This window comes from Habropoda laboriosa, unplaced genomic scaffold (genome assembly GCF_001263275.1).
Source record: "Habropoda laboriosa isolate 0110345459 unplaced genomic scaffold, ASM126327v1 scaffold578, whole genome shotgun sequence".
In the NCBI taxonomy this organism is placed as follows: domain Eukaryota; kingdom Metazoa; phylum Arthropoda; class Insecta; order Hymenoptera; family Apidae; genus Habropoda; species Habropoda laboriosa.
In genome coordinates, this window is record NW_017100941.1 from 277,189 (window position 1) to 291,094 (window position 13,906).

A 13,906-nucleotide genomic window follows, 5' to 3' on the forward strand; every position below is an offset into this window, starting at 1 on the left:
AATCGTCGAATTCGTTGCTTTCATTATTTACTGCAATTTATTCACTTCACGTGGAAGAATATTGGCAAGGATAATTGTGGGATAATAAAGAAGTACGGTTTGTATATTTTGCAAGTTTCACTGGAAGAAGATATTGCTGCTTTATATTCATAAGGATATTTGACAGGTTTGACTTTGGAGAACTTTGCAATGTAAAATTCAGGTTTTTTAATATTATTAGAATAATGCAAATTGACGTAAGAAATAGAAATACATAAATTTGTAAACATTAAAAATCTTTTTTTGAAAACAAAGCTTCGGAGTATACTGGCGTTACTGATTAATCTTATGAAAAAAAGCTAGGAGTACAAAGGGTTAATTATGCTTTACCTTGTCTGCTTTTACAAAATTTTTTACACAACGTTTGAAACAATACCTACTTGTAACAACATTATCGTGTAAGGTTCGTTAGAGAAGAGTGTTAATTTTCACGAATTCTTTGAGCAGTTAAAAATATAATTGTAGCTATGGCAATTCTTGTTATTTTACGTGAGGTGAAGTTAATGAATTTTGATGGATTTTTAAGTTGCTAAAATATCGAAAGATATACGGGAAAGGTAATAGGATTATTAAATTTGCCACGAAGGAAGAACACAATGTTCACTGCACGTTAATTCGATGGTAATTAATAGTAACTCCCTCGATAATTCGATGAACCCTCAAACTCCCTCTGTGAGGATTGGCCAACCCTTGTATCCTCTCAAGGCTACCCAACGAAGCCGCATGGTTGCACCGATACTGAAGTCTATATCGTACCTTCCTTTGATGTTCGCTACTCCCCCTGATAAGCGTAGCTTGTGCTTAACTTACAATTCAACACGGAAAATTTTAATTGCTCCCGTGGAGCGATAGAACACTCTCTATTGACTCTTCTTGAAGTACACTTGCAACATTTTACATAGTACGTAAAAGGAGAAACATGGTCGAAATTATTTTTCCAATTTTGTGCGTATATCTTCATTGTATAAAAAAATTATTACTCAAATTCAAATAATTAATGCAATTTACACGTAAACCACACTCGAAGGGTTAAACCACCCCTGAGACCAGAAAATGGTACCTAACTTCGGCATTTTTTTTTAAGAAAACTATTGACTCAATCGAAAATTTTTCACGACAGCTTGATTATATTAACTTTGAAGAATATAAAAATATCTTTTCGTCGAATTTCGTTGCAAAATGGCGGCGCTACAGCCGTATCGCCGATCCCCTATTTCGAACTCTATTACTGCTATTATTTTTAACAAAAAACGACACACTTCTGTCGCAAAAATTTTCTCAATTTTCTAGTCAATTCTCAGACCTCCTGAAACTATGTACAACCATCCAGAATTATTATTTAACCCCGAAATAATATTTTTCACTTTATTCTTCGTCTTCGATCAATCGTCGCTAGATGTTCACGCGGCATCAACGTTCATTTCCGTATCACAGTACGATGCGTTTCCAAACGCACTTTCCACCGATCGTATTCTTTTAACCAGTCGCCTGATCATCGCGATATTCACGCGAAGGGTAGTCATAGACGGTCTGGCTTGGATTTCCAGCGACGCGACGTTTTAATGCTCTGTCGCTTTGTGCGCTCGCAATTCATTCGACTTTTATGGAGAAGAAGATTTACGAGGATTTTAACAGTGAACCATGCCGCCGCCTGATATATAGACACGCTTTGTAAATAAAGGTACGCGCATGTGGTGGACGTCTGTCATAAACAACGCTCGTTTTTCGCAAGATCGATATCCGCGATCAATTCCCCGATACGAGTTCTGATTCTCCTTTTTATTGTCGCCTTGTACACGCATTCGAACGAGTTTCTCCAGGCAAACACTCGTTCTTGGCCGTTTACGATGATTATGAAACTGTCGTGGAAGATTTATGCTATGATTCCCAGTTGTTTCATTTTGATCCGTGAAATAAAGATATTGCAAGAAATGGGGGTGTAGGTATTGAAATTATTTTGTTATTCTACATTCGTTCTTTTCGTATAACAATAGTAAAATAGTAAAGCAGTTACGTTCTGCTTGTGAATAACTAACGATAAGAATTGCAAAGAAAAATGTTAGAAAAATTCATGGAATAGTAGGTGTTATCACGAGAGAAAGAGAAAGAAGCATGTATAATATTATGCAGATGATCGTAGTACGTTGCATATGCATAGATCGTTGAAGTCTCGAGAAATACTACACTTTTACATAATCCAAATTCTTGCATACTCTTCCAGCTGTTGCAGGCCAGAAATTACGAATAAATTCAAATTTCACGTTTTTCTATTTTTACTTCGTTTATTTCCCAAGTTTAGTATTACGATATCCTAACAGACAGCCGATAATTAGAAAAGTAGAGAATCACGTTTAAATAGCTTTGGACAGCTTTCAATTCACGTGATATTCATCAAATCGATTTGGCTTTTAAACACCGTCGCGTACTAAACTATACCAAGGGTTTGTCACTGGAATATGTTTCATTGTCACGATATAATTTGCTGTTCGCATCTCTGCCCTGTTCCACCATCGATTTATACGTCAATTCATGATGTCTCTGTGGTCCACATGCTGGCAAATATTTTGAAAACGGTTTAGATTATTTGGAAAATTGAAGTTCGCGCCGACACACGATGCTCGATTTTGCTTGTTTACGCGGATAACTGCACACACACAGTTTGATCAGATTCATAGCAGAATTGAATGGAACACTAAACCTCTGGCTTTACGTTAACTGGATGTTGAATTTTGCATATTTACAATATAATTACTTGCAGAATTGGTCTGCTGACAAATCGGTTACGAAATTACGCCTCGCTTAAATTTTCATTAGATATTCATGAATGAGTGCACGTTTCATTCTCAACGACGTTCAAAACTTGTATCGTTGTTTTACGATGGTTCTTCAATTTTTCTTCCAACGTTACATCGAAGACTGAATTTTTTAGGATTTTAAAGTAACCGAGAATTATTGTGCAAATCTACGAAGTAAATCCTTATTTTGAAATAATTAAATACACAATTGAACGAAACAATCTCGTGATTATTTCGAAAGGTACAGTGGAAAATGAATTTGTTTCCTTTTCGAGAAAAATACATTAGCGATGAACTCTGACTCGTTTACTCCGCTGTGGATGAAACTTAATATTTATGACACCGGTATAATCAATGGCAGCGCGAAATTATTAATAATAATGGAAACGTGATTGCCCCGGGACAATAATTTGAATAATAAAACTCCGTTGGGCTATAGCGCTATCGTCCGTCAGTTGTTATCCAAAATGTAACACGGCTGCGTCCTCAGTTGTGCCTCGACCGCGAAAGGACTAACTCGTGTATTCGATACTGTCTCGTTTAAAATCGCTTCAGCATGTGTATTTCATATTCTCGAGCACCCTAACAGCGTATCAAAATTTCACAATTACTCTCGTTTCGCAACACTTGTCCCGTGTGTACACTAGCCGATAATTCACGAATCTCGAAGCCAAACCGAAATTAATCACCCGCAGATCCTCGAGCCGAAGTCACTCAACGAAACGTCCACGAGAAGACTAGCAAAGAAAAAGAGAAAACAGTGCCTTGTTCAAGCTCAGTGTACCTAATCCTACGAATCATATCCCTTCTCTGTACTATAAACAAATCGACAAAAACAACTAGTCAAATTCTCCGAGCTCTCGAGTTCTCGGAACAGGCTTAGCCTGGCGTGTCTAACGTAAACAACAGAAATTCTCCAGCGACGAAACAAAGTCACGTGAGATACGAACAGAGGGAAGGTTAACGCGCAAGCAAAAACAGCCTCTGAGCTATCGAAGCCAAGTGTCCCGGTGTCTAAGCCGAGAAAAAAAAAAAAGGATAGTCGACCAGCGACCGACGAAATTTGCTCAGTCGGTGGTGTGAACGCGTACGGTAAGGACTGTTCATCCTCGTACGATCGGCTGGACGAGTCCAGAGCCTTAAAGCGGCGCGTTAAGCACGATCGACCGTCATCGCTAACGTCAGTGATGACAGAAGTGAGGTGGCGTGCTGGCCGTGGTGTTAAGCTCTCGCCGGATAAATGTGCGCGATGTATTATTACGCCAGCAAGCTGACTGCGGCGGCTCTAAGCGGCGTTGACTCCTTCGGCGGGGGCGAAGGGGCCGCAGGGGGTGGCAGAGGGGCGGCGCACGGTGGACGGGTGTGTCGATGCCACGAGGTGCACAGGGAACAGCAAGAGCAGCAGCAGCAACAACAGCAACAGCAGCAGCACCAGTCACCGAAGAGAAGTCAACAGCAGCCGCCCCAGACCGCCCGTCATCATTCCCGAGCACCGCGAGTGAACACCCCCACCCTCGGGCCCACCACCTCCCAGCATGTCGTCGTCGAGCACCCAAGGCCCAACCACTATCACCGGCATCGGACAAAGCACAAGGTATGTGTCGTATTCGAAATGTGCCACCGCATCGGGCCACGAAGTGTCAATTTTATTCTATTTACAATCTGTCTATGTTGTTTTTATTAAGAATCGAACAGAAATCCTGGACATAATCAACTTTGCCTTTGCTTCGTGGCATTTCCAAACGGTCGTATTCGGTGAAAATGTCGAAAGGAAGATTTTTGGAATTTTTCGACGTCGAATGAAAGAAGCGCGATCAGAATTCTGCAGTAACCCGTCATTTTTAACGTAACATGGTTGTTAGGTTTTCTGTAGACACGGTTTATGGCACGATCGAACGGTTATTTTTGAGTTGAGGATTTTTGTTTATTGCTTGCACGGGTCTAATTACATCCTGCGAGGGTCACTAGAATTGCTTTGCTAGATTTTTAGTAATTTGTGTCCCTCGCGCTCAATAGCCTACGAACATACCATAAACCACGAATTTCCGTTACGGCACATCCCTATGTAACGGTCCGCTTACGTCTCCCACCCTCAAGGTGACAACGCGCTAAGGGCGCACTGGAAGGGAGGTGAAGATGATACTAGACACGCCGATTGGCAAATGCTGTTGTCTCCATTGTTCACCATTAACCAATCAGCGTGTCCTAACAAAAATTCCCTCTCACGGACGTCCGAGACGCGACGTCGGAGAGTCAGTCGTTCAGTAGTCGTTCAACCACCACGAACAAGGAGAACCAAGGAGTAACCAGCTCACATCACGCGATACCATATATCAGTTTTTACAAGTCCCAATCATTTGGGTGGTCCTTGGAACCAGTATCTAGACGGCACAACATCGTGCAAACACTACAAGGCTCGAAAGTTCATCGATACAACCACGGGCATTAACAATGGTGTTGCGTTGTAAATGTAAAACGTGGGTTTTATACTCGGCCTGACGGATTATTTGAATGATATTCAATAACAATTAGTCAGGTTTGAATGTTAGAATAGAAAGAAGTCGTTACGATCGAACAATACCAATTGAACTTTACTTCTCTGTGCTTGTAAACCTTCCTCTTTGCATAATTCCCGATGACATTGTTGTGCGCGAAGGTTCAGATTCTCCGTGCAAATTGCGAAACTCTTAATCGACACTCGAAGACATTGTGCGCGTAGGAGATCGCGAATCGTTGGAATTAATCGAGACTAGCGCAGTTTAGGGGTGAGTTCGGTAGGATTCGTTCGATCGTGAAGAAACCTTTCTGGAATTTATGTAAACTCGTCGCTGGAAGTTCGAATAATAAACTGAGAATTTTTGTTTCTAACATATTACGTCGACATGTTAATTATGATGGTACGTGAAGAAAAAAGAAGTTACACGCTGTGAAAGTTGTTAAAAATTTGTGCCGTGATATTAAACAGGTACATGACGCGTAGGACCCTTTAGAATAATGTTAACATACATTCTCAAGCTGGAAGTTTCCCGATAATTTTCTACCAATTATTCATACATTCATGCATCGAATTTGCAAAGTTTCTGTATGGTCATCAGCTCGAATTCCAGAAGTCCTAACAGAAAATCAACTCCCCGAACTTTCCAAGCGGATGACCCAATAACGAAGTCAGGTATCCGAGTGTTGACTTTTGGGATCATCCGCGTTCAAAGTATGCGACGAAGCCCTCCAGGTGAACTATGTATTGTCTGTGTAAAGATATGTATGACAAAATAACGGGAAATTAACTTAAAATACACGACAGGGATCGTTCGTTTGAATAACACTCGGTCTCAATTTTAAAATATTTACTATACTTTACACGATATTAACGTTATTGTTGCGACCTGATGAGGACGCAACGAAGTCTCGGTTCGGCGAATTATAGTAATAAAAAATTTAGTCACATTTGGCCGCCAGGCCGAGGTGCCGACGCAATATACCCCCCGTGGACTCACCAGCGCGACACTCGGACAATAGGTCCCAAAAACACTCGGGACCATAAAACATTCGTTACCAAAAAGTCACAGTTTTCGTCGACCAATAGCCGAACACACCACGTTTTCCACCTCCGTAACACAACCACCAATCAGAACCAACCTAATGCCTATGTATACATCTACACACCTGAAAACCGACAGTCACAGTAAAACGAGTGCACGAGACACATCGTCAAAAAAAGAATAACCGTATTTCAAGTAAACATCTATCAAACATCTACATCAACGAATCAAAAGAAAAACATCTAACCCAGCAACGAAGTTTCAATACACCTCGAACCAGCGAGAACTATCATCAACCTGCGCCAGAACTCGTGGTGATAAGACTTGATCAAAGTCCACGACGGAACAGTTATGACGTCATTATTCACTCGAGATTTAAGTGCAAAGTTGAAGTGTATTAAATATTTTTAATAACTGTTTTTGTTTATTTGTTATAAAGTATGAAATGCAAATTCTCAGAAATTCTAAAGAAATAATTATCACAAAATCGATAAGATTTGTTTTCATTGTTTTAAGAGAACTGAATTCATATCTTTTTCCATTGAATGTTCCACTATGAACGTGCCTCGTTAAATTTTGCATAATGTTTTAACAAGGCCAAAATTTGTACGTTGCGTCGATGATAATGGAACGTAAAGTTCTAATTATCATTGTTCTGTAATTACGAAAACTAGTTTCAACAAAGCTGATTTGAATTTTGAGTATTATTGCTGTGAAATTAATTATTTACACTGAATTGAATTAATCGTTTCTGATTTAATTGTTAATTGACGTATCGAACGCCTATTAATAGTTACACCTCAAACGTGATACGTATTTTCAAAAATACGCGTCTATAACTTTGACAGGTAATGAAAGTTAAATTTGCATTACAGGAAAAAACAGTTGCATTTGACTACTGATACTTAATTTAATTTTATTCTATTATTAATTTGATAATGAAATGAAATGAAATTATTCATTGGAATAAGGACATTCGTACTTCGTCTAATTAGTCGTAAAATTAAAATTCAACGTCATATCAGCATACTTAAATGATTACAGCGTATGAACAGTCAGTTTTCTGTAAATTCGACATTTCAATCGTCGCGATTTACTATTCGTAGTAAAAAAATTGCACGTGTAAGCTAAAATAGACTAAAACAAGTAAATTAAATATAATTAGAATAGATACCGTAGTTTATTTAAAATTGCACAAAATAAACACTGTAAACCCGAGAAAAAGTTAGATATAAACAGAAAAAAGTCGAAAAATTGATCGTTGCATCGTTAAATTATTTGCAACTCTTATTCTAATCCTGCAAAGGATTGCAGAATCCGCAAAAAGGAAAGAGAGATACGTTCTTCGGTGAATTAAAGGGTCGAAGAAAGGTTTTACCTTAGAACCATGATTTCCAAGGCTCGCCAAGAAAACGGTGTTCTACCACGGAGCAGTCTTTATCAAAGGTTTTGTAGCGATTAATTTACCGCGCTCCTCCCGTTTCGTATAAAAGCTAATTTAATTTCCATACTTGCGTCAGAGTTTGCTGACTTCTCTCTTGAACACTGAGAAAGCGTGAAAGTCGCTGAAACAGGTAGTTCGGTATTCTCTATAAATGCATGTAACTTTATTAGACAAAAATAATGATCGAAATAATTTGCATAGAGTGACTAATTACAAGAACGATCTTTAGAAATATTTTCCACTATGGAAAGTATGTTTAAGAAGAAGCTGTAGGGCTCGTTGGAAGATTTCAATCTATTTTGATTAGATCGGAAGTTAATATTGAAACGGAATAAATGAAAAGTTCTGTGTTAGTGAATAAATATTGACACTTCTCTCTGTAGAACATCAATTAAAATTTAAATAAGTTTTCTGGATAGAGCTTAGAATCTAACAAGTTTCACTGTCGCATTCTCTTCCCTTAGAGAGTGTCACCAATAATTAACACCTTCAAGAAACGTGTGCAAAGGTGTGAAAGGTTTATCGATCACAAGAAAAATTGATCGACAGTGATTTCGAAGTTTTTTAAAATTTTTCTTACTAAGCAAAATTTACGTTTCACAATTGTTTGCTGAATCATTTTCATTTTAAGACTGGAACTGTAAATGCTGGATTTAAAATTTTTTAAATTCTACTAACTCATGACAGAAATTATTTGACATTCAATGTTTTTCATGATAATCGATGAGATATTTACGTTCACTATCGCTAATCACTGTAAAATACTTTCAAATTTGACGATTCCACCGACTAATCTCCGTTCGAATAAAATTAGTAAATCTCTCCCTCGTTCCACCTCTCTTTTATTCTATTGTTTGTTGTTCCTTTTCAATTCTACGAACGAAACGTTCACTACGCCGTTTGCAAGTACTTTCACCCATTTTTTCATTACGATGGTTCATTTTAATTGTTCGCGGGGATAAACAATACGAAATGAGCGAAGCGAACCTCCTAAGTACTCGAAATTATACGCCTTCGACGTTGAATTCTTTCTGAAAGTAGCTGCGTTTAATACTCCACGCTGAGAGTCAAGAATCTACTCTAGAATTGAAGAGGCTTTGCATTCCGTATACGATGCACGACCAATGGGGAAAATGTTCACGATTAAGTTCCCTGGAACGATGAAATTACTAAGAAGAAGAAATCTTAGGAGAAATGTCAACACGATTTTTTCAGTTTCACTCAGAATTTTCATGTTCCGTGAAATATTCTTTTCACCTTGTGACGTTTCTCCTGTCTCACGAGTTACCTCGGTGCTCCGTGACATTTTTCAAACGTAAAATATTCGTTAGGTGGATGAAGACGTTCCTTGGCATGTTGTTCGAGTATGGTGAACGTGAAAAATGTAGAAGAACGTGTACGAAAGTGTTAGCTTACGTTAAAAGTCACCTGTGATTGATCTTTATTGTCGTATTTTCTTTTGAGTATTTTCAATTGTGACATCGAGTCGTAAAATTAAGTTAAAATTAAATTAAATTGAATATCGAGTCGTACAGTTAAGTTAAAATTAAATTAAATCAAATATCGAGTCGTAAGCTTGAGTTGCAATATTAAATAGATTTTTCTTTCGCGGTTGGAAGGGGAAAATTATACGATATTGTACTTAAGAACGGTTCGAAAGTATCCAAGATTAGGGGAAAATTCACTTGCCAAAAATGTATTTCCGTGGTGCGTTTGTGCACGCTGAAGTAAGGAATATTCAGAAGCAGCCACGAAAGTTTTAAGCTCGACGAGACAGGTAAGGTTCGCGGGATATCCGGTCCCTAGCGGTTTCCGCTCTTGCTTTTACCACTCATCGTCCCTTTCCCCTCTCCTGCCTTCTGCTTTAAAAGAAAAAACGATTTTCTTCTTTTCTCTTTTAAAACAAGTACGACACGTTGTGCTTGTCTACGTTTCAAATAAAAAATTTTAATTCGTGTTTCAAGGTTTGTAAATGTGAATCTCTCTCTGAGAGTGAGTGAATCTCGTTCTTGTGTAAACTCGCGATACTTCCAGTTGACTATATAACAGTGCACAGTTGTTCTGTAACCGCAAACATGGTTGTTCAGTAATGATTAGTCGAGACTGCTCAATTTAACTTGGGTAAATTGATATGAACTCGACGAGTATTGACCGGAGGCTAATGTTGCAGAAATTAACACAAGCAATAGAGATTGACTAACAGAGAGGTTGATTCATGTAATAGAGAGTGTTTGATAATAGGAATTGAGTGGTTTAGAGAGATTTCACGAGCACTTTCTTTCATGAAAGTAGAAATTTAGTCGATTTTAATCTTGGTACAGTCTTTGGGTCTTTTTTGACCCAATTGAGAATTCGTGAGGCGAAAGACTTGTTCTAAGGGATCATTACGTTTTTACATACCTATTGCGTGATTTTTTGAACAATTTCAAATGAAAACTCCCATCCAAAAAATTCGTAAAGATCGAATTCGTAAAGATAAAAATTCGCAAAGACCAAAATTTTTAAAGATTAAATTCGCAAAGATAAAAATTCGCAAAGATAGAATTCGGAAAGATAAAAATTCGCAAAGACAGAAATTCGCAAAGATAGAATTCGTAAAGATAAAAATTCGCAAAGATAGAATTCGCAAAGAGAAAAATTCGCAAAGAGAAAAATTCGCAGAGACAGAAATTCGCAAAGAGAAAAATTCGCAGAGACAGAAATTCGTAAAGACAAAAATTCGCAAAGAGAAAAATTCTTAAAGACAAAAATTCTTAAAGCTAAAAATTCGCGAAGTGAGGGCTACCCGTACTTTTCTCTTAAGCTTGTTTACCAAAGATTCAGCCCTGTCAGCACGCGAGAAATTCCGAACCACGTGGCGATAGGCATTCGAAATGTCGGCTGGTTAATTGATCGCGAGCATTTAGTCACGAAGGATCACGGTGAATTCAAGTATCACGCCGGCCGATTCGTAACCCACTAAGCGCCGTGTGGAATCGGGCGTATAATTAAGCAGACACGCGGAAGAGAAGTTCTTCTACCATCGATCGCTCGGGACGAAGAAGAACCGACCGCGAACGATGTTCTTCGAAATTAATTTTCTTTTTTTTTTCAATCTTTTCCTAGACTCTTTAATTAAGGATATTCCGCTTTGTTAATTAGAATTATCGATTTCCCTGGTTCCTTACTTGCGAACGGTAATTTCACCGCGCAACCAGTGGCTTTCTCTCAAAGTTGTTTCGTAAATCTCGATTGACTTATACGGGAGGATTTAACTTCGAATTTTTTTTTTTTTTGTGGAACTGATTCGACAAAGTTGATGGAAGTTTGGAGCACGTTCTTTTCACTTTAACGATGTTCTGAAAAATGGAAGAAGGAGAAATGATAAATTATTTACACGTTGTTCCCTTATTTTTCATTTATGAGTGTGTAAATAATAGTATAAATGCATATTTCTTGTTCAAAAATCTAATTTATAGATCTAGTTACATATTTATTAATCTATAAATACACAAATGATTTAACGTATCCTTTTTCCTCGTTGAAGCAGGATAGAAGGATAATGATACAGGAAGAAAGAATTTTTGTATTTAAACAAAATCCTTTATGATTTTTAATGCACTCGTGAGAAAATGTATTCGAATATTCTTTTCCAAATCAAAATTCATACTTATTTTCTATAGAAATTATCGTGTCCCATTGATTTACTAAAAATATTCAAAAATTAGGCTAAGGTATATCATAAAATATTCTTACATTTCGAAAAACAGATGGTAAGGAACTATAATAAGTCCCTTCAAACGTCATCACCTACATCAACAACTACCATTTGCGATAAAAGGAGATTTTCTTCGAAATGAAAGAAGAAAAAGAACTTATCATCCCCTTAAAAAAAGGGAAATAAAAGATAAATCTAATTTCCCGGATAGCTTCTTCGACTAACAGCAATTATCGTCTGGAGGACTTAATTTCGAGTAACATTTCTTTCCTAATCCCGGTCGTAATCCCTTATTAGATTTGGCGAGTAAACCGCCAAATAGGATACGGAACCACTCGAGTGTCATTACAGCGCGCGGAAGTGCAGGCTAGTGGTGCTTGCGAGCACGGACAATCGTTGAATGGATTATTGAATAAGAAGTGGTTGCTGGAGGAGAGTCGATTCAGGAGCCGATACGACTTCCCTAGAAAAGGATTACAGAAGCACAGGAGGCCGTCCTTTGATCTTCGAGTACCTACATCGTCCAAAGGAACCACCGCGTTTCAACCTACATTTTGACCAACGGAGATCACCGCTTCCAAGTGGATCGCTAAATTTTTCTCGGCTCCCCTCGTGTTGCCTCCGACTTTTCTTCCAGTTTCTGGCAAGTCTTTTTCCTTTGGCAGACGGGCTCTTTCAAAGCGAAATTCGCGAAATCTCACAGACACGTGTATGTGCCCACGATTGCTTTGCAAGCGAATGCTTCAAAATATTCTCGGAATTTGCGTCTTTGAATTTATTCTGACGAATTAAAGGCGCTTTTGTGATAGAGCTAAGAAAATAAGGACACTTGGTTAAGTAACGAAAGGAAAAGAAAAGCAGAGATTTTTCTAATGGAATTCAAATTATTTATCAGTGTTTCCCTTTGTGATTATTTACCTTTCCTTTTTTAGGTCTAGGTTTTTAGTTTTGTGTGTGCATATGTAAATTATTTGAAGGAAGTTCGTTTAAAAATTTACGCGTGTGTTAAGAAATTGTGGAAATATTGGATTTCAGGCAAATTTGACACAGAGTGAAACAACAATTATTATATTTCAGTGAAAATACGATTTATTAAATTAGGCTCTGTTCGATCTTCCCTAAGACAATCTTTCCAAGTTACAAAAGCACTAGCATAGAAAATACTCAAAAATGGATCAAATTTCTGAAAAGGTACTTTAAACATGTGTTCAAAATACTCAACCATGAATTGATAGTTACGCTACCTGGTCACCTGGGGAAATATTAAAAACAGTCGAGAAGACTGTGGAAATTTTTCCCGAAAACCGGGAAAAAAGTGTCGATCTTGTGTCGCGAGGATATTGAGGAAGCGTCATATTGCTGTTTTCCGAATGGTTCTCGATATTCTGATATCTCGGTAACTCGCCGTACGGTGGGCTGAACTTTTATCTGGCAAATATTTATCTCGATCCTTTACGTAGCAATATTTCACCGACGCTGCCGGATTGTAAGCACATCGATCTTTCGAATATAAACATTTGTAACGAGGGAATCTGATCGAACGAAGTGGAAGACCCAGCATGCGCTTTCGTTGTTCATATCTAATCGATGGAACGTGGTGAGATATTGTGTCGGTTAACCTCTTGGAAAATGTACATTTGCGTGTTTGTACCTTTACTTTGGAAGAATCGATTAAACCGGAGGAAAACGACGTGGAAACTAATCGTGGAATTTTTCTATTTCTGTTTCAGGTGAGTTAGATTTGACTTGTTAGTATGAAACTTCGTTGTCTCCTGCGTTACGAGCGATACCGTTAAAAGTAAGTAACAGCCTTCGAAGCTTAGTTACATTTTTCGTAAATATGTTTGTTATTGTTCTTTTTAAATTGACAAAAAGCAGATGTAGTTTCTCCAAACTCTGTCTCACGAATATTAATTTTCCTGTGAAGCTAAATACAGGTATTTAGAGTTATAAAACTTGGGAGCTTCAACTCGACTCAAATACCATAATTCCACTTATGTACCAATTTACAGAAGTGATTTGGACCGAATTATACTTAGTAATTCAAGAATCTCTTTAACGACTCCTTTACACTCGTGTGTACCATGTTACATTTACTTTTTCAATAAAACTCTGGGTGCACATTTATTAGAATGAGTAATTCAAGAGCTTCAACCTTTCAAATGAAGAATGTGTTCATATGGGATAGAAACTTGCTATACAGAGGATATTTCTGCGACGAATGCTTTGAAAGCTAAAATAATACAAGTTTTTCACTCCGAATTCAATTTTTTGCAAACCAAATTCACCCTTTGAAAATTCCAATTTTCGGGAACGAGTAATTTCTCTTAAAGTGTGAATTGAAGTTGGGGCAAAGTACAAACAAAAGGGTGAATTTGATCTGCAAAAGGAT

The 13,906-nt window shown here is 37.9% G+C and overlaps 1 protein-coding gene across 1 annotated transcript; it reads left to right on the top strand.

Annotated features, from left to right (window-relative positions):
* Window positions 1–4,083: 4,083 nt before the first annotated feature.
* LOC108577554 (myb-like protein Q) lies at window positions 4,084–12,072 on the top strand. The gene is made up of 2 exons (XM_017940734.1): window positions 4,084–4,428; window positions 11,866–12,072. Exons 1-2 carry the CDS (start codon window positions 4,084–4,086, stop codon window positions 12,070–12,072), a joined length of 552 nt encoding a protein of 183 aa, XP_017796223.1.
* The last annotated feature ends 1,834 nt before the right edge of the window (window positions 12,073–13,906 follow it).